The sequence below is a fragment of the Myripristis murdjan genome, chromosome 11 (genome assembly GCF_902150065.1).
Source record: "Myripristis murdjan chromosome 11, fMyrMur1.1, whole genome shotgun sequence".
Lineage (NCBI taxonomy): Eukaryota > Metazoa > Chordata > Actinopteri > Holocentriformes > Holocentridae > Myripristis > Myripristis murdjan.
In genome coordinates this window covers 625,210-645,209 of record NC_043990.1, presented here as the reverse complement: position 1 = coordinate 645,209, position 20,000 = coordinate 625,210, and the positions used below count along the sequence as shown (strand labels likewise).

The window sequence follows — 20,000 nt, the reverse complement described above, 5'->3', positions numbered from 1 at the left end:
TAACGGTAAAGACGCCTCAGTCCAGCCTACAAACTGCAGCAGCAGGTGGCACGTGACACATGACCTCTAACACGTGACACGTGACCTCTGACACGCCACGACACCGCGGCGGCACACGCCCCAGCATCTAAAAACACGGGGCAAACAGGGAACTCAACATTCAGCCCAACAACGCTCTGCAAAAACTGCTTTCACTGTGAAATCAGTCAGAGAGGTCCTGGGGATGGAGGTCCTGTGATGGAGGACCTGGGGATGGAGGTCCTGTGATGGAGGTCCTGTGATGTCGGTCCTGGGGATGGAGGTCCTGTGATGGAGGTCCTGTGATGTCGGTCCTGGGGATGGAGGTCCTGTGATGGAGGACCTGGGGATGGAGGTCCTGTGATGGAGGTCCTGGGGATGGAGGTCCTGTGATGTCGGTCCTGGGGATGGAGGTCCTGTGATGGAGGTCCTGTGATGGAGGTCCTGTGATGTCGGTCCTGGGGATGGAGGTCCTGTGATGGAGGTCCTGTGATGGAGGTCCTGTGATGGAGGTCCTGTGATGTCGGTCCTGGGGATGGAGGTCCTGTGATGGAGGTCCGGGGATGGAGGTCCTGGGGATGGAGGTCCTGGGATGGAGGTCCTGGGGATGGAGGTCCTGTGATGGAGGTCCGGGGATGGAGGTCCTGGGGATGGAGGTCCTGGGATGGAGGTCCTGGGGATGGAGGTCCTGTGATGGAGGTCCTGTGATGGAGGTCCTGTGGATGAAGGTCCTGGGGGAGGAGGCCCTGGGGATAAAGGTCCTGTGATGCAGGTCCTGGGGATGGAGGTTCGGGGATTGGAAGTCCTATAATGAAGGTCCTGGGTATGGAGGTGCTGTGATGGAGGTCTTATGATGGAGGTCCTGGGGATGGAGGTCCTGTGATGGAGGTCCGGGGGATGGAGGTCCTGGGGATGGAGGTCCTGTGATGGAGGTCCTGGGGATGGAGGTCCTGGGCATGGAGGTCCTGTGATGAAGGTCCTGTGATGAAGGTCCTGGGCATGGAGGTCCTGTGATGAAGGTCCTGTGATGAAGGTCCTGGGGATGGAGGTCCTGTGATGGAGGTCCTGGGGATGGAGATCCTGGGGATGGAGATCCTGTGATGAAGTTCCTGTGATGGAGGTCCTGGGGATGGAGGTCCTGGGTATGGAGGTGCTGTGATGGAGGTCTTATGATGGAGGTCCTGGGGATGGAGGTCCTGTGATGGAGGTCCGGGGGATGGAGGTCCTGGGGATGGAGGTCCTGTGATGGAGGTCCTGGGGATGGAGGTCCTGGGCATGGAGGTCCTGGGCATGGAGGTCCTGTGATGAAGGTCCTGTGATGAAGGTCCTGGGCATGGAGGTCCTGTGATGAAGGTCCTGTGATGAAGGTCCTGGGGATGGAGGTCCTGTGATGGAGGTCCTGGGGATGGAGATCCTGGGGATGGAGATCCTGTGATGAAGTTCCTGGGGATGGAGGTCCTGGGGATGGAGGTCTTGGGATGGAGGTCCTGTGATGGAGGTCCTGTGATGGAGGTCCTGGGGATGGAGGTCCTGGGGATGGAGGTCCTGTGATGAAGGTCCTGTGATGGAGGTCCTGGGGATGGAGGTCCTGGGGATGGAGGTCCTGGGATGGAGGTCCTGGGGATGGAGGTCCTGGGGATGGAGGTCCTGTGATGAAGGTCCTGTGATGGAGGTCCTGGGGATGGAGGTCCTGGGGATGGAGGTCCTGGGGATGGAGGTCCTGTGATACAGGCTGTTTGGTTCGATACGACACAGAGGCGTCAGCCTTCAGTTCGTTTTTAAAACAGCAAAGAATTCCAGATGCCAGACATCATCAAGTCTGATCTGTCCGATGATGATGATGATGATGATGATGATGATGATGATGATGGTGATGATGGTGATGATGGTGATGATGATGATGATGATGATGGCAGTGTCTTCATCCAGTGGTGAAGTGATGTGCTGTGACAGTTAGCTAGCTGTGTGTCTGCACTCAGAGCAGCTGCTTCTCTGTCTGGCCTGTAGCTTATGAGGCTCTGGCTGAACTGGGAACAGTGGGAATAGAGGGAGCTGTGTTTCGTATTCGCTGCTGGAAGCGTCTCAGGTGCTGCGGTGATTTCCTTTGCCCTGTTTGGATCGTGTGTGCGTGTGCGTGCGTATGTGTGTGTGTGTGTGTGCGTGTGTGTGTGTGTGTTACCTGCCAGGGGCTCCAGCTGTCCTCGTCCACTCGGCAGACCCGGCTTCCTCTGGGAGACGAAGCCGTGCTCTCCATGTCGCTCTCCTGGAAGGTCTGCACACACACACACACACACACACGCGCACACGCACACACACACGCACGCACACACACGCACACACACACGCACGCACGCACGCACACACACGCACACACACACACACACACACAATCAGTAAGCAGTGTGGAAGCGGAGCGAGCAGCGAGGCGGATCGGAGCGAAGCCTCACGTCTTCAGCCGTCTCATCCTCGTCTTCCTCATCGGGCCGGTACTCTTCATCAGAGGAGTCTTCATCAGCCAAAGGGATGTCCACAAACTGAGGACCCTGCAGAGAGACAGGGAGAGAGACAGACAGGGAGAGAGACAGACAGACAGGGATAGAGACAGAGAGACAGACAGACAGGGAGAGAGAGACACAGACAGGGAGGGAGAGACACAGACAGACAGAGAGACAGGGAGAGAGAGAGAGAGAGAGAGAGAGAGAGAGAGAGAGAGAGAGAGAGAGAGAGAGAGAGAGAGAGAGAGAGAATTATTAGCAAAAAACTGGGGGAAAATGTCCAGAAAACTATATTTATAATACAACATAATAATTATCATAATTACACATTTAACATTATAGATAACCTTTTTTTTTTTTTTTTTTTAGCTCATTTCCAGGTCATTTTCTTTCTTTTTTTTTTTTTTAAATAAATATTCAGGATGCTTCTATGGTTTAATTTCAGGTAATTTCGTTGTTCCTGAGTTGTTGTGTTGCTGCTCCCACCTTGTTCATGTCACTGCTCTTCTTGATGGGAGAGATGCTCCAGGCTGGGATGACCTGCAACACACACACACACACACACACACACACACACACACACACACACACACACACACACCTTTAACAGTCTGATGAGAACTGTTCTCTGTAGAACCTTTTCTTGGAGCAGCACACACTGAGAGTGGATTTTCTTTTCAAATAAACTCATGAATCTCTTGATGTTATTATTTAAAGGCCCCCTGCTGTCGCGTTCCCAGGGTTCCATCTGACCTGCCGATCTCCCTACAGGACGCATCTGTGGCTCTGTGTACCTGTGATCTGAGTACCTGTGGCTCTGAGTACCTGTGGTGGTCCTGAGTACCTGTGGCTCTGACTACCTGTGGTCCTGAGTATCTGAGGTCTTGAGTAGCTGTGGCTCTGAGTACCTGTGGCTCTGAGTACCTGTGGTCCTGACTACCTGTGGCTCTGAGTACCTGTGGTGGTCCTGAGTACCTGTGGCTCTGACTACCTGTTGTCCTGAGTACCTGTGGCTCTGAGTATCTGTGGCTCTGAGTACCTGTGGCTCTGAGTACCTGTGGTGGTCCTGAGTACCTGTGGCTCTGACTACCTGTGGTGGTCCTGAGTACCTGTGGCTCTGAGTAGCTGTGGTCCTGAGTACCTGTGGCTCTGATTACCTGTGGCTCTGAGTACCTGTTGTCCTGAGTACCTGTGGCTCTGAGTATCTGTGGCTCTGAGTACCTGTGGCTCTGAGTACCTGTGGTGGTCCTGAGTACCTGTGGCTCTGACTACCTGTGGTGGTCCTGAGTACCTGTGGCTCTGAGTAGCTGTGGTCCTGAGTACCTGTGGCTCTGATTACCTGTGGCTCTGAGTACCTGTTGTCCTGAGTACCTGTGGCTCTGAGTATCTGTGGCTCTGAGTACCTGTGGCTCTGAGTACCTGTGGTGGTCCTGAGTACCTGTGGCTCTGACTACCTGTGGTGGTCCTGAGTACCTGTGGCTCTGAGTAGCTGTGGTCCTGAGTACCTGTGGCTCTGATTACCTGTGGCTCTGAGTACCTGTGGTCCTGAGTACCTGTGGCTCTGAGTACCTGTGGCTCTGAGTACCTGTGGTGGTCCTGAGTACCTGTGGCTCTGAGTACCTGTGGCTCTGAGTACCTGTGGTGGTCCTGAGTACCTGTGGCTCTGACTACCTGTGGTCCTGAGTACCTGTGGCTCTGAGTACCTGTGGCTCTGAGTATCTGTGGTCCTGAGTACCTGTGGCTCTGAGTACCTGTGGTGGTCCTGAGTATCTGTGGTGGTCCTGAGTACGTGTGGCTCTGAGTACCTGTGGCTCTGAGTACCTGTGGTCCTGAATACCTGTGGTCCTGAGTACATGTAGCTCTGAGTACCTGTGGTTCTGAGTACCTGTGGTGGTCCTGAGTACCTGTGGCTCTGACTACCTGTGGCTCTGACTACCTGTGGCTCTGAGTACCTGTGGCTCTGAGTACCTGTGGTCCTGACTACCTGTGGCTCTGAGTACCTGTGGTCCTGATTACCTGTGGCTCTGAGTACCTGTGGTGGTCCTGAGTACCTGTGGCTCTGACTACCTGTGGTCCTGAGTACCTGTGGCTCTGAGTACCTGTGGTCCTGAGTACCTGTGGTCCTGAGTACCTGTGGCTCTGAGTACCTGTGGTGGTCCTGAGTACCTGTGGCTCTGACTACCTGTGGTCCTGAGTACCTGTTGCTCTGACTACCTGTGTTCTGATAAATACAGTCTCTCAGCTCCTCTCTCTCACCTTTCTCCCGGAGCTCTGGCAGCACGGTTCCTTTAGCCAATCAGAAGAGAGAATCAGCATCTCTCCACTGATTGGCTGACTGTTTTCTGAGTGACATATGGTCGGGCCAATCACAGGCGAGTAACTGAACCCCACGCTGCTCAGTGGTAAACAGGAATGACCATGTGATCAGAGCGTGCAGGGAAACGCGAGCCTCCTGGCCTCGTCTGTGGAGCTGCAGCGCTTCCTCCATGTGGCTCACCTGTTAGCTTGTTACCTGTTAGCTTGTCACCTGTTAGCTTGTCACCTGGGGAGGCGAGCCAGCTAGTTTAAGTGGGCGGAGTCGCCTTATGTGTGACATCACAGAAAGGAGGAAGTGCTGTCCGCTCGTCTTACAGGGAGAGTTTCAGAGAACGGGCTGTGTGCGCTTGTGTTTCTCACAGGTTTAATGCAGGAGACAGGATTTATGAGGCCTGAAGGCTGGATCATGCTTCTGCGTCAGCCGAGCGTACGGGGGTTGTGCCACTGCCGCAGAGCCTTGCCTCCGAAAAATTGTAACTACGCAGACCCCACGTAGCCCCCAACACAGGCCCCCACTAACAACAAGAGTTGTGATTGGTCCGCCGAGCTACAGCATTTCGCCCCTCCGGCGTCACGTCCTGTTGTTGTGCCGGCAGCGTCATTTTTAAAAGAGCTGCTGCTGTGATCGCATCTCGACTCGTCGGTTTATTTCAAATTGTTTTTAAAGTTTGGATCATGCTGGGTCTGGATCTGCTGCTCCTTTTAAAAACAGCGCTGCCGGCACCACAACAGGTAGAGGAGCGACCAGACGCCACAGGGTCCGGAGGTCTGCAGGAAAAAAAAAAACGCGCCCGTAGCGTTTTGGCAGAGAATCGCTCAGCGTGTTACGCAGAGGCATGTTGGACACACACGGCCTGCAGGGACACTGAGTGAGCGCTGAGTCTCTGCAGAACCACAACCCACCTTTAGACTGACCTTCACCACAACACACAGCTGAGACACAGAGAGACAGACAGAGAGAGAGAGACACAGAGAGACAGACAGAGAGAGAGAGACAGAGAGAGACAGACAGAGAGAGAGAGACAGACAGACTCACCACTCCTTTCTCCACCACCTCCTTCAGCTTGGAGCGCGTCATCTTGGGCTCCTGACACACACACAGGAAAGACAGAGCAGAGTCACACACCTTTTACTGTCTCACCTGTCTCACCTGACACTCCTGTCTCACCTGACTCCTGTCTCACCTGACTCCTGTCTCACCTGTCTCACCTGACACTCCTGTCTCACCTGACACTCCTGTCTCACCTGACTCACCTGTCTCACCTGACACTCCTGTCTCACCTGACACTCCTGTCTCACCTGGCACTTCTGTCTCACCTGACACTCCTGTCTCACCTGGCACTCCTGTCTCACCTGACTCACCTGTCTCACCTGACACTCCTGTCTCACCTGGCACTTCTGTCTCACCTGACACTCCTGTCTCACCTGACACTCCTGTCTCACCTGTCTCACCTGACACTCCTGTCTCACCTGTCTCACCTGACACTCCTGTCTCACCTGACACTCCTGTCTCTCCTGTCTCTCCTGACACTCCTGTCTCACCTGACACTCCTGTCTCACCTGTCTCACCTGTCTCACCTGACACTCCTGTCTCACCTGACACTCCTGTCTCACCTGACACTCCTGTCTCACCTGTCTCACCTGACACTGCTGGATCCATTAGTGTCATGTTTGATAGTTAAAAGGTACGGTGGCCCTGAGAGGCCAACACACTGCAGCTTGAGAAAACAAACAAACAAACAAACAGTTTGACAGAATCACACCCAAGCACAACAGGCGTGTTTCCAGAGGACTCTAAAAAGTGATGCACACGTCTGGTGACGGTAAACAGACCGCTGAGTTCTGTGAGAACGTCTCACAGCGAGTTCACAGAACTCGCGGTGAGAGTTCCGAGAACCTCCACAGAGCGGAACCAGCAGAACCAGCAGAACCAGCAGAACCAGCAGACTCACGAAGGGCGGCACGGCCTCCGTCTCGTTGATGGCGGCTTTCATCATGGCCACCACGTGCTCGTTGGTGATCACTTCCTGTGGGTCAAAGGTCAAGGTCACATGGTTACCACGTGTTTCCTCACAAACAAAGCTCCAAACCAGAGAACACACACACACACACACACACACACACACACAGGAAACCATCTGCTGCTGACACACAGCGAGCACCTGACCTCCAGCCTCAGAAAGGCTCTGACAAAAAAAGACAGGAAGAAAGAAAATGACCTGAAAAGTGAAAAAAAAAAAACACAGAAAGAGGGAATTCTTCAAACATCATCCAAAAAAAAGAAAGAAAAAAAAAAAACAAGGGGAAAAGTTTCCAGAAAACTGTATTATTATATTATAATTATTATAAATTATATTTTATTTAAATTTATGTCTGTGAATTTTTAGGTCATTTTTAAATTTTTTCCAGGCCCTCGTTTAATTTCAGGTCATTTTCCTGTTTGTTTTTACTTTTTGCTTTTCTTTTCCTTCTTTGCTGATTTTCAGGTCATTTTCCTGTAACTTTTTCCTCCAATTTCTTGGAAATTTTCAGGGCCATTTCTTCTCAAGCTGCTCATGTTTCTGCGGAAAAATCCAATGAATCCCTTCTGTTCATCAGTGTCTGTCATGTGTTGAGGCCAGATTAGTTAACGGTGATCAATAACTGATTGATAATTGATTGTTTTTCAGACTATCAATCAGAAAAGCCCCTCCCTGCTTCCTGCACAGATCAGTGTGGAGCTGATCGACACGGGGCCGATCGATACAGAGCTGATCGACACGGGGCCGATCGATACAGAGCTGATCGACACGGGGCCGATCGATACAGAGCTGATCGACACGGGGCCGATCGATACAGAGCTGATCGACACGGGGCTGATCGATATGGAGCCAATCAATAAGGGGCTGATCGATACGTGCGACTCACATGGATGATGTTCTTGACGTTGACGCTGGTCAGGTTGTGCTGCTTGGACTTGGTCTCCAGTGATTGGTCCAGCTGCCTGTCAATCTCCACCTCCACCCCCGCCTCCTCCTCCTCCTCCTCCTCACTCTCCTCCTCCTCTTCCTCCGTCAGCTTCTTCTTCCTCTTCAGCCCCGCCCTCCTCCGCATGCCCCTCCCCTCAGGCCGAGGCTCCTCTGACAGACAGGAGGAAACGGAGTCAGGTTTTACTTCCAGGCGTGGGAACAAACCAATAAAAAGCATTGGCATTGGGATTTTTATTACTGAATGGATTCATGCATCAGTTGCTTTGACTGGAAAGCTGAGACTCTTGTGGATTCAATGAGCCACATTTGATTCCTGTGTGATGATGTTGGCCCCCATAGCAGCCATTTCACTCCAGGCAGAGACTTTTGTCCAACTGGACCAAGCTGGAGAAAATGACCTCTAGTGACCTCTAGGAGAATCACAGCCTCATCAGACCAGAGGAGGATTCAGAAAACAAACATCACAATAAATCACAATGTCAAATTGCAGCACTTGAAGAATCACAATACATATCGAACCAGCACCCAAATACTGTGACAGTATGGAATCCAGAGATAAACATATCATCCCGGCCCTGGAAGCAGGTGTTCTGTTGAAACATATATTTACTATAATCATCACTGTAATGATCCAGTTATATTTTGTGTGAAGGATATATGCATTTGCTAATCTGCATTTTACATAATTTATATTCTTATTTGGTTTCATTTTACTGAATATCTATCTCATCCATGTCCAAATCTGTGAGCATTTCCCTTCGTGTTTGCAAAAAGGCATTTGCATGTAGAAAACTTTTACTCTGAAATGGTCGCACTGTAGGCTCCTAGTCATGTGACCCTGCGAGCTGAGAGAAACGGGACAGGAGGTCAGTGAAGGCATCGTACCCATGGTGATAACCAGGCTGGAGTCGGTGGTGTCCTCCTCCACCAGCAGGTAGCCCTCCTCCTCCTCCTCCTCCTCTTCCTCCTGCAACGCCCCCTCCGCCTCTGTGGTGGGCAGCAAGGCATCGTGGGTCGTGGCGGCAGGGGGGTGCGTCCTGCCGCTCTTGGAGGGGCTGAGTCTGAGGCGTTTGCGGGCCGAGTTCATCGTGGAGAAACATGACCTCTGGGAGTGAACACGAGACAGGAGGACAGGAAGTTACAGAGCAGCGCCACGGTGACGGGACGCGCTCAGAGACATTTTCCAAATTTCACAATAAAAGTTGCACCATGAAAAACAGCAGCGTGGACCATATAGACTCAACTGTCTCCAGGGTCCTCACCTCAGTTTTAGTGTAATGTCCCTTTAAAAGCATGCAGTGTGCAGCGTGTTCTCTGGAAAAGATCCCAGCTAACACAGTTACTGTTTGGAAAAAGGAGCTCAGTCACTTTTACTGCCAGGACATTTGACATGAGACACTTTGGACTTTTACTGCAGGACATTTTTACTGCACTACTTCTACTTCTACTGCAGTCACATACCAGCAGAGGAACAGTACTTCTACTTCTACTGCAGTCACATACCAGCAGAGGAACAGTACTTCTACTTCTACTGCAGTCACATACCAGCAGAGGAACAGTACTTCTACTTCTACTGCAGTCACATACCAGCAGAGGAGCAGTACTTCTACTTCTACTGCAGTCACATACCAGCAGAGGAACAGTACTTCTACTTGTACTGCAGATTTTTAAGCTGTAATTTTATGTTTCATATTTCATATTAAAGCTACAGTGTCTGAGGCACCGAGCAGGCAGGTGTCCCCCAGGTGAGCGTGACACCGATAAATGAACACGATACAAATCACTCATGCAGGTTTCCTCTGATGGTAATTTGGATTTAGCGTGAATATTTGGACTGAGGCTGGGCTTGAATCCATCATCATCATCATCATCATCATCATCATCATCATCATCATCATCATCATCATCATCATCGCACACCGAAGAGGCTGCTGCTGTCGGCAACGTAAAAGGAATTTAAAGGGGGTTTTATAAACTTCATCATCTGTGGGAACACCGAGCCACTGAGGGTCCCTGAAGGCGTCTCCGGGCAGCTTGAGGAGCGACGACAGTTTCCATGAGAGCTTCACGACGCCCTGCTGCGGCTCGGACACCAGAGCCTCAACTCACCGCCCCTGAGCTCACACCAAACTCTGCCCGGAGCCTCGCCTCGATACCCGGTACCCGACCCTGCTCTGCTAACAGGCTAACGGGCTAACAGGCTAACGGGCTAACGCGCTAACAGGCTAACAGGCTAACACGGAGCTCCGTGTCGGGGCGCTGAGGGCTCGCGGGCAGCGGGCCTGCTGTCCCCGCGCATCGCGACACACACACACACACACACACACACACACACACACACACACACACACACACACACACACACACACACACACACACACACACACACACACACACACACACACACAGACCGGCTCACATTAAAAACAGCGCACCTCTCATCCGCCACAACGCTGCACGGCTCTCTGCGCTCTGAAACTACATTTCCGGGTGTGTGACGTAAGAACCGGTTCCCTGGAAACAGCCCCCGCCCCGCCCCGCGCGGGCAGGCAGCGGACATTAATACAAACTTTATTGTTCCTATAAAGGTAAAGTTACACTCTATTAGAAGCCTAACTGTTCCGTATGTTTTATAATTTACATGCACAGTTATTTAAAAAAAAAATGTTTTCTTGATTGATGTTTGATGTGATGCTGCGGTGTTGTCATAACAACACACGTCACTTCCGGGTTGGTGTAAACGCCTTTGGAGCGGCTCGTTTGAAATTATTTTAACTTTTTAAACAGAAAACTGAAAGAAAGTGAAGTGATGGCAATGAAGAGAAGGAAGATTCTGCACATTAAAAAAAAAAAAAAAAAAAAAACAGAACTCACGTTTTCTCTTCTCTCTCGTCGTGTTGTGTTCTGAGCAACGCAGCTCGGGCTGAGCTTTATTGCTAACGGCTCTCAGGTGTGTTCCCACCTGGCCTCACCTGTGCAGGTGGGAGCAGCTGCTCTGGGATCAGTCGTCTGCCTGTATAAAAGCAGGCAGGTCTCATGGAGCTGGAAGGACTCTGCAGGAGGAGAACATCTTCCAGAACATTAAAGAACCAACAGGAACGTCCAGGTGAGAGGAGAACCTGCCGACCTTTTTGAATTGTTTGTTGTGATCAGATCAGCTCTTCAGTTTGAACGAGCTTCTTTAACAAACTGAACCTGACTAACTCACACTGTTCTCCCAGAAACACTGGTTCTTAAATGGTTCCTCAACGCTCTGTGGTTCTACCAAGAACCATCAGCAGCTGGAGAACCTCTTTATTTAGGAGCTGGTTCTCCACTCACTCTCTGTGGTTCTTTAAAGTGCTAAAGGTTCTTCATGTTTATTGGAGTTATTTGGTGGCGGCAGCAGCTAACAATTCTTTTCCTTGTGGATTAATGTGCAGATTATTTCCTCAGTGAATGGATTAATGTCTCGCTCTATAAACCATCAGAAAACATGTTTAAGAGCTCGGAACCCAGTGAAGGAAAAAGGAACGTGGAGAACCGGCCAACAACATGTTCATGTTGGTTTTCAACCTGAAACACAATCATCTGATTTAAAACACTCAAACTTTTATTCTGGAAAAAAAAAAAAACTACTAAAGAACCTTTTAAAAAGGGTTCTTGACTGAAGCAGCTCTTAAAAAACCTGTTGTTGCTGAAGTTCTTTAAAGAGCCGTTTGATAGTTTGCATCCTGCTGCTCTCTCATGTTTCACTGGTTTGATGATGATGATGATGATGATGATGTCAGCCTGATGGTCACATGATCTCCTCCTGCAGCATCATGTCTGCCTGCAGGCTGGGTGTGTCTCTGGGGAATCTGGCTCTGACTCCGGAGAAGGTTCCGGGCTTCCTGATCCCGTCGGCCTGCAGGACGCCGCTGCGGCTCCGCTCCCCTGGCGCCGGCCGGGACAGTCCGGACCGCCGGCGGCTGCTGTCTGACGACTCCGCCGGCAGCGCCGACGGTCCGGGGAGCCCCGCCCACCCGGCGGCCCTGCGGCTCCGTGTCCCGACTCCTGGTTTGAGGGACAGACGTCGCCGCCGCGGCGCCGCGGTCAACCCCGAGGTGGACGTGGACCCGTCCACGCGCGCCGCCATGTCGCTGCCGCACGTGGGGAAGGTCACCACGCCGTACGGCTTCCGGGCCGTGCTGGCGGCCAGCCCGTGCACGCGCCGCCGCGAGTCTCTCTTCCACCAGAAGAAGGTGACTGTGGAGGTCATGGACACCGACGGCACAGACGCAGATGAGCGGGGGCCCGCCGGCGGCCCGGTGGACCCGGCGGCGGGGCCTCCTGGCGGCTCCCGGCGCCTGGGGCCCGTTAAGGCCCTGCGGCTGCAGCTGGTGAAGGAGCTGAAGAGGCCGCTGAGGGCGCTGAGCCCGGCCAGGAGAACCCAACCACACTGAGAACAGAGAACCCTGAGAGAACCCAGCTGACTGTTTAACCCTGATTTTAATGTTTAAGTTATTTTAATAAACTTTTTCAAATGATCTGATTGGTTCTTCAAACGGCTGCAGCTGTCAGTCAGACAGCAAATCCCAAGTATCACTGAAGGTTTCAGGCTCAGGACACACACACACACACACACACACACACACACACACACACACACACACACACACACACACACACCTGCTCAGGTTTATAAACCTCAGCCCTTAATTGTTGGCACGTGCACGACCCTCATGCACGCTCCCACAATCAGCCATACATGGAGGTGGCCACGCCCCTAATGAGCTCATTTGCATATAAACACCTGTTGCTGTCATGTTTTCAACAGCTCTGCATCATCAATATGACCTGATCACACAGCAGCCTCCTGATCAATACACCCATCAGTCACAGCTGGCTCATGACACACACACACACACACACACACACACCAGGTTTGTACAGTGAAATCAGATATTAAGGACACTATTGAACTAAAAGTTACAATAAAGTCTTTCCTGTTATTTTGTGCATCTTCTCCTGCAGCCAAATCTGTGTGTGTGTGTGTGTGTGTGTGTGTGTGTGTGTGTGTGAAGACTGCAGGAATGGACACACACTCAACACACCTTCTTTTTAAAAATGCATGCATGTTTCTGCATGTTTGAACATGTTTTTTAGGAGAGCCCGTTTCCCTGCCTCAGTCGGGACGTTGGCCTCGCAGCGCCGCCGCCGTCCAGCAGGACAAAACATGCAAAATATCATTTCTCAAAGTGGGTGAACTGTCCCTTTAAGGCAGTAAAGAAACCTTGTTGAATTTTGTTTGGTTTGTATCTTAAAGTTTCAGCAGGAAACACATCACAGCTGGACTGGCCTCTGATTGGCTGGACTGAAATCTGTCCAGTCAGCAGAAACTTCACGGATCTGAGAAGAAAATCATGAAAGTGAATCCAGATCAGCTCGAAACGTAAACACCAAAGTCCAACAGATTTCAGTTTCCTCATCAAACTATCAAACCATATTTCACAAGGAAATGTGTCTTTAGTGAAACTGTCAAGAAATAAAACCAGAAAATCTTTTTTTAGCCCTTTTTTATTAATATCATAATCATTTCACATAGTTATGATCCTTTTTTATGAAAATAGGTCAGTAGAAAGAAATTTCCATTAAAAAGTTCAGCGACTTGTCTCTGGGCTCGTCTCTGCGCTCGTCCGGAAGTAAAACTGTCCAATGAGAACGTCCCAGATCTTGAATGTGACCAATGAGGGGGGAGAGGGGGCGGGGCTTCTGTCAGCAGATTTTAAATTAAATTGAACTTTAAAACCCTGTAAGAGGACAACCAGAGCTGTGGGGGCTCATTTTAAACTATACACACACACACACACACACACACACACACACACACACACACACACACACACACACACACACACACACACACACACACACACACACCCCTTTCTGTTTTCGAGCATCGATCGTTTGGTTTCTTAGCGGCGAAGCCTTCAACATCACAACATGGAAATAAAAAAACAAACCGACTGAAAACGTTCTCCAAGGTTCTCCAAGGTTCTCCACGACTCGTGCGGCTCACTGTTAGAACCTGTGTCCGCTCTCAGCACCTGAGAGGCCAGCCGGCTGCTGATTGGTCGATGCTGTGATGCACGACTTCCTCTTCGTCGCAGACCGAGGGCGGCGGCGGCGTCCACACGGATACAAACCAAACCAAAGAACCCACTCTGTCGCCTCAGCCAATCAGCTGCCAGGAAGTGGACCCAGCAGCAGAGCGGCACGTTCCTCGTACGGGTTCCTCACGTTCTCCTGCAGCCAAACGCCTGCCGCAGCGCCGCCGGCTCCAGGTAGGGGGCGCTGAATGAAAACTTGCTGATTATGAGCGACGGCGATACGACGGCCAATCAGGGCCAAGAAGACGGCGGCAGGTTCTGAATCTGTTTGGTTCTGTCTTCAGTTCTCTGAGCGGCGGCGGCGGCGGGGGCGTGGCCTCACCGTGTGGATTTAAAAAAAAAAAAAGTTCTGAAGTTGAGCTCGAACTCTTCTTCTGTGGTGCCAGCGTCCGTCTCAAACAAACGGATTGGGGCGGGCGGCGCTCCCAGACACAGATTAAATGATCAGATTAAGCCTCAGAACAGACAGACGTCTTAATTTGAGATTAGCTGCGTGTTGCTGTTGGTTTGGATGCGGTGCATTATCGTTCATTACCCACAAGCCCCTGCTGCTTCCTCCATGACAGAAAACACAGGAGAACGTGATCAACATTAATGTTCATTTACATTAAAGGGTTAAATGCTTGTGGATTATTACTTTAATCCACTGAAACCTGAACAAATTAATTTCACAAAACGAGGAAAAAGAGCAACGGAAAAATTTAAACAAATTTTCTAAAAGATCCAGAAAACTAAATTATATTTATAATTAATTACAAATATCTCTGTTCAGACTCTATAACATCCACACTCTATAATAACTACAAAACGCTGAGGTTTATAACGACATCACATAACTAATCATAATTATAGATTTCTAATCAAAATGATGGAGGAAACTTTTGGGCAAATTTTCGGGTCATTTTGTTTTTTCTTTCCTTTTATTTTAATTTTCAGGATTTTTTTTTCTTTGGTTTCAGGTCATTTCCTTGTTTTGGGGTTTTTGTTCCTTCGTTTTCTTGTCTTTTTTTCATTTTTTACCAATTTCTTGCTAAGTTTTGTCATTTCTGAGTTCAGCTGCTCGTCGCCTTTTTTCAGTTTTTTTTGGAAGTGATGACATGAAGGTGCTCAGGCTTCAGAGGCTTCGTTTCATAATTCTGTAACCTGATGAATCTTTTCTGTTCTGTGTTGAACTGAAGCAGAAACAGATCACATCATTTCAATCCACACAATAATAAATAAATAACAATAACAAGAAATAATCCAGATTAAATGCAGATTAAAGAATCTGCAAAGTGAATTCAGCTTTTAATCTGTGCCCGGGACGCCGCCCCACACGCTTCGTTTGTTTGTTTGTTTGTTTGTTTTTCCCAGCTGGTGCTGAGGCGAGTCATGTGACCGGGACGAGGCGGAACACAGGAAGTAGCTGGTATGAACAGGAAGTCAGGACTCTCCAAAGTAAAAGTCCAGAATCCCTGAGGAAAGGGGGAACAAAACAAAACAAAACAAACAAAAAAAGCTGGATCAGGAAACATGAGACCCACGTGAGCGCCTTCATCTTCATCATCATCATCATCCTCATCATCATCATCCTCCTCGTGTTAAAATGAAACCCCGTCTGGTTGTCGGTTTGTGGCTCCTCCTCCTCCTCGTCCAATCACATGAGGGAGACAGAGCCCTCGTCTCCATGGAAACAAGGTCAGATTCATCATCTAAACGTCTGTCCTTCCAGTCAGAAACACCCCCACCCCACCCCCCCTCCCTGAAACCCAATCCACACCAGCCAATCAGCTTTGAGAAGAGGAAGAAAAAAAAAAAGCAGGAAGTTGGAGTGTGGCGTCTCACAGGCCCCGCCCCCCCTCGCCCCCTCGTGTCAGTGGCGTCTCTTTCTGTGGGGAGGGGGGCGGCAGGGACCTGGCGGGGGCGGGCGGCGGCGGATTGGCTGACGGCCCCGTGCGGCGGGCTGGTCTCTGTTATGGCAGCTGGCGTGTGATTGGTCGGCGGGTCGGCGGGTCAGTCGCTGTCGGAGCCGACGGCCGACGAGCCTTTCCTCTTCCTCTTTGGAGCCTTGGGCTTGGAGTCCTCCTCCTCCTGCACACACACACACACACACACACACACACACACACACACACACACACACACACACACCAGTCAGTATCAGTGAGCTGTACCCCTCATCCCTGCTGATTATCAATATTCAGAATGTATCAATAATCAGTATCATAATTTTGATTGATATCACAGCCGACATGACAAACAGTCAGGCTCCGCCCCTCAGCGGAGGAGAAGTGAGTGGGCGGGGCCATTTTTCTTTTCAGGCAGATTTCTACAGATGATTCTGTGTTTAATTTGATTTAAAATTATTTGTGATTTCAGTTTAAATATATACACATTACAGTAATATTCTAGTATTTTTTTTTTGTTTTACAAATTTTCCAGTCATTCTCTACCAATTTCCTTAACTTTAATAATTTTCTTAATTTTCTTTTTTTTTTTAAATTATTTGTTGTTGTTTTTTAATGTAATTTTCTGGTAATTTTCTTGTAACTTTATTATTATTATTATTATTACTGATTTCTTGCTAATTTGGGTTTTTTGACAGAACTCCAGTGAACGTTCATCCTGTGATGAACTGTTTGTGTCCTGATGGGGGCGTGGCCTCGGCCATGCGAGCAGGGTGTGTGTATGTGTGTGTGTGTGTGTGTGTGTTAGGTACCGAGGCGCTGCTGGAGGCGCTCTCCTCCTCGTTGTTGGCGGGCGGCGCCGCTCCTTTCCGGGAGCGAGGCGACGACGCCGGAGCCTTACGCCGAGACTTGGGAGGCTTCGACTGCGAGTCCTCGTATTCCTCCGCCAGGGAGAACAGGTCGCTGAACCTGCAGGGGGACGGACACGCTCAGGGGGTGTGTGTGTGAGTGTGTGTGAGTGTGTGTGTGTGTGTGTGTGAGACAGTGTGTGTGTACCTCATCTTGTGTGCTTCGTCACAGCTGGCCTGGACGTGCTGCAGAGCCTGCAGGATGGGAGTCTGACTGAAGACTGCAAGCAACAAACAACAACCAGTCAAACACCACTCTGTGTGTGTGTGTGTGTGTGTGTGTGTGTGTGTGTGTGTGTGTGTGTGCATGTGTGTGTGTGTGCGTGTGTGTGTGTGTGTGTGTGTGTGCGTGTGTACTCACAGTTGTTCTTAGTGTTGCTCAGGCTCAGTCTCAGGTTGTCCATGTGCTCTAAGATCTGTTCCAGAGTCAGCTGGGCCAGTTTACTGCTGGAGCTACGAAGACTGGAGACAGACAGCCAGAGAGACAGACAGCCAGCCAGAGAGACAGACAGACAGACAGAGAGACAGACAGACAGACAGAGAGACAGACAGACAGTTAGGAATGTGCACCTTGATTCTGAAACCTGGGTTTTGGGTTTCAGCTGATATGGACGACTGATCCATCCTCATCCTCATCCTCATCATCATCATTGTTGTTGTTGTTGTTGTTGTTGTGTGAGGTTACATGAGGCTGTAGTAAAATCGTCTTAAGAGAGCCAACATATACAAAATGCACTGCAAAGCCAGGTGAAGTGGCTTCACATGCAAACAGGTGTGGGGGTGCAAGTTGCTATGGCAACTCCTGAAAAGCCTGTGCAGGTGAGGTGTAGTTGAGGTGCAGGTCAGGTGCAGGTGAGATGCAGGTGAGGTGCAGGTCAGGTGCAGGTGAGATGCAGGTGAGGTGCAGGTCAGGTGCAGGTGAGATGCAGGTGAGATGCAGGTGAGGTGCAGGTGAGATGCAGGTGAGATGCAGGTGAGGTGCAGGTGAGATGCAGGTGAGGTGCAGGTCAGGTGCAGGTGAGGTGCAGGTCAGGTGCAGGTGAGATGCAGGTGAGGTGCAGGTGAGGTGCAGGTGAGGTGCAGGTGAGGTGCAGGTGAGATGCAGGTGAGGTACAGGTCAGGTGCAGGTGAGGTGCAGGTCAGGTGCAGGTGAGGTGCAGGTCAGGTGCAGGTGAGGTGCAGGTGAGGTGCAGGTGAGATGCAGGTCAGGTGCAGGTCAGGTACAGGTCAGGTACAGGTCAGGTGCAGGTCAGGTGCAGGTGAGGTGCAGGTGAGGTGCAGGTGAGGTGCAGGTCAGGTACAGGTGAGGTGCAGGTGAGGTGCAGGTGAGGTGCAGGTCAGGTACAGGTGAGGTGCAGGTGAGGTGCAGGTGAGATGCAGGTGAGGTGCAGGTGAGGTGCAGGTCAGGTACAGGTGAGGTGCAGGTGAGGTGCAGGTGAGGTGCAGGTGAGGTGCAGGTGAGGTGCAGGTGAGGTGCAGGTGAGATGCAGGTGAGGTGCAGGTGAGGTGCAGGTGAGATGCAGGTGAGGTGCAGGTGAGGTGCAGGTGAGGTGCAGGTGAGGTGCAGGTGAGGTGCAGGTGAGGTGCAGATGAGGTGCAGGGCGACGCCCAGCAGCAGCTCACAGGACCGTCTCACTGCAGCACAATGCTGTGGCTGCAGTACCGGCACCAGCCACTGTGGCGCTATAGCAGCAAAACACAGCAGGAGGGCTCAGTGCCAACACACATGCTGTGTGAGTGAGTGAGTGTGTGTGTGTGTGTGTGTGTGTGTGAGTGAGTGTGTGTGTGTGTGTGAGTGAGTGCGTGTGTGTGAGTGCGTGTGTGTGAGTGAGTGAGTGTGTGAGTGAGTGTGTGTGAGTGTGAGTGAGTGTGTAAGTGTGTGTGTGCATTAGTATATGGATCAGTGACATCAGTCCGATATCCAATCAGTGAATTATGTCTGGATCAATACTGATATTGATATCCGGTTACTACCTGGACTTCAGCCTGTCTGTCTCTCAGCCTGTCTGTCTCTCAGCCTGTCTGCCTGTCTGTCTCTCTCAGCCTGCCTGTCTCTCTGCCTGTCTGTCTGTCTCTCAACTTGTCTGTCTCTCAGCCTGCCTGTTTGTCTCTCAACCTGTCTGTCTCAGCCTGTCTGTCTGTCTCTCAACCTGTCTGTCTGTCTCTCAACCTGTCTGTCTCTCAGCCTGTCTGTCTGTCAGCCTGCCTGTCTGTCTGCCTGCCTGCCTGTCTGTCTCTCAGCCTGTCTGTCTCTCAGCCTGTCTGTGTGTGTGTGAGTACCTCTGCCTCTTGCGGGGCTGGTTGTTGTTCTTGATCAGCTGGGCCTTGATGTGCTCACCCAGCTGCCTGTCTGTCTCTCAGCCTGCCTGCCTGTCTGTCTCTCAGCCTGCCTGCCTGTCTGTCTCTCAGCCTGTCTGTGTGTGTGTGTGTGAGTACCTCTGCCTCTTGCGGGGCTGGTTGTTGTTCTTGATCAGCTGGGCCTTGATGTGCTCGCCCAGCTGCCTGTCTGTCTCTCAGCCTGTCTGTCTGTCTCTCAGCCTGTCTGTCTGTCTCTCAGCCTGTCTGTGTGTGTGTGAGTACCTCTGCCTCTTGCGGGGCTGGTTGTTGTTCTTGATCAGCTGGGCCTTGATGTGCTCGCCCAGCTGCCTGTCTGTCTCTCAGCCTGTCTGTCTGTCTCTCAGCCTGTCTGTCTCTCAGCCTGTCTGTGTGTGTGTGAGTACCTCTGCCTCTTGCGGGGCTGGTTGTTGTTCTTGATCAGCTGGGCCTTGATGTGCTCGCCCAGCTGCCTGTCTGTCTCTCAGCCTGTCTGTCTGTCTCTCAGCCTGTCTGTGTGTGTGTGAGTACCTCTGCCTCTTGCGGGGCTGGTTGTTGTTCTTGATCAGCTGGGCCTTGATGTGCTCGCCCAGCTGCCTGTCTGTCTGTCTCTCAGCCTGTCTGTCTCTCAGCCTGTCTGTCTGTGTGTCTGTGTGTGTGTGTGTGAGTACCTCTGCCTCTTGCGGGGCTGGTTGTTGTTCTTGATCAGCTGGGCCTTGATGTGCTCGCCCAGCTGCCTGTCTGTCTCTCAGCCTGTCTGTCTGTCTCTCAGCCTGTCTGTCTGTCTCTCAGCCTGTCTGTCTCTCAGCCTGTCTGTGTGTGTGTGAGTACCTCTGCCTCTTGCGGGGCTGGTTGTTGTTCTTGATCAGCTGGGCCTTGATGTGCTCTCCCAGCTGCCTGTCTGTCTCTCAGCCTGCCTGTCTGTCTCTCAGCCTGTCTGTCTCTCAGCCTGTGTGTGTGTGTG

At 51.1% G+C, this 20,000-nt stretch overlaps 3 protein-coding genes across 6 annotated transcripts in view; 1 reads left to right on the top strand and 2 right to left on the bottom strand.

Moving 5' to 3' along the window:
• gon4la (gon-4 like a) overlaps positions 1–10,807 on the bottom strand; it is a 24,435-nt gene extending 13,628 nt beyond the window's left edge. For 2 of the 4 annotated variants that reach the window (XM_030062995.1, XM_030062996.1), the window contains exons 1-8: positions 9,061–9,100; positions 8,684–8,903; positions 7,737–7,948; positions 6,782–6,856; positions 5,866–5,916; positions 3,000–3,053; positions 2,466–2,561; positions 2,198–2,290 (exon numbers count right to left, since the gene is read on the bottom strand). In XM_030062995.1, the coding sequence (XP_029918855.1) occupies positions 2,198–2,290; positions 2,466–2,561; positions 3,000–3,053; positions 5,866–5,916; positions 6,782–6,856; positions 7,737–7,948; positions 8,684–8,903; positions 9,061–9,093 (834 nt within the window). In that variant the 5' untranslated portion in view covers positions 9,094–9,100. Of the gene's footprint in view, positions 1–2,197; positions 2,291–2,465; positions 2,562–2,999; positions 3,054–5,865; positions 5,917–6,781; positions 6,857–7,736; positions 7,949–8,683; positions 8,904–9,060; positions 9,101–10,233; positions 10,327–10,672 lie in introns of those variants that run through there. The other 2 variants (XM_030062997.1, XM_030062998.1) reach the window with 2 other exon arrangements.
• Positions 10,731–12,306, top strand: LOC115367328 (C2 calcium-dependent domain-containing protein 4C-like). The gene is made up of 2 exons (XM_030063003.1): positions 10,731–10,904; positions 11,598–12,306. Exon 2 carries the CDS (start codon positions 11,602–11,604, stop codon positions 12,220–12,222), a length of 621 nt encoding a protein of 206 aa, XP_029918863.1. The 5' UTR covers positions 10,731–10,904; positions 11,598–11,601; the 3' UTR covers positions 12,223–12,306.
• A 3,411-nt stretch (positions 12,307–15,717) lies between these two features.
• Positions 15,718–20,000, bottom strand: part of ints3 (integrator complex subunit 3) — a 19,545-nt gene continuing 15,262 nt past the window's right edge. Inside the window, exons 26-29 of the mRNA XM_030063753.1 lie at positions 17,085–17,185; positions 16,872–16,944; positions 16,628–16,784; positions 15,718–15,999 (exon numbers count right to left, since the gene is read on the bottom strand). Of these exons, the coding sequence (XP_029919613.1) occupies positions 15,922–15,999; positions 16,628–16,784; positions 16,872–16,944; positions 17,085–17,185 (409 nt within the window). The 3' untranslated portion in view covers positions 15,718–15,921. The remainder of the gene's footprint in view (positions 16,000–16,627; positions 16,785–16,871; positions 16,945–17,084; positions 17,186–20,000) is intronic.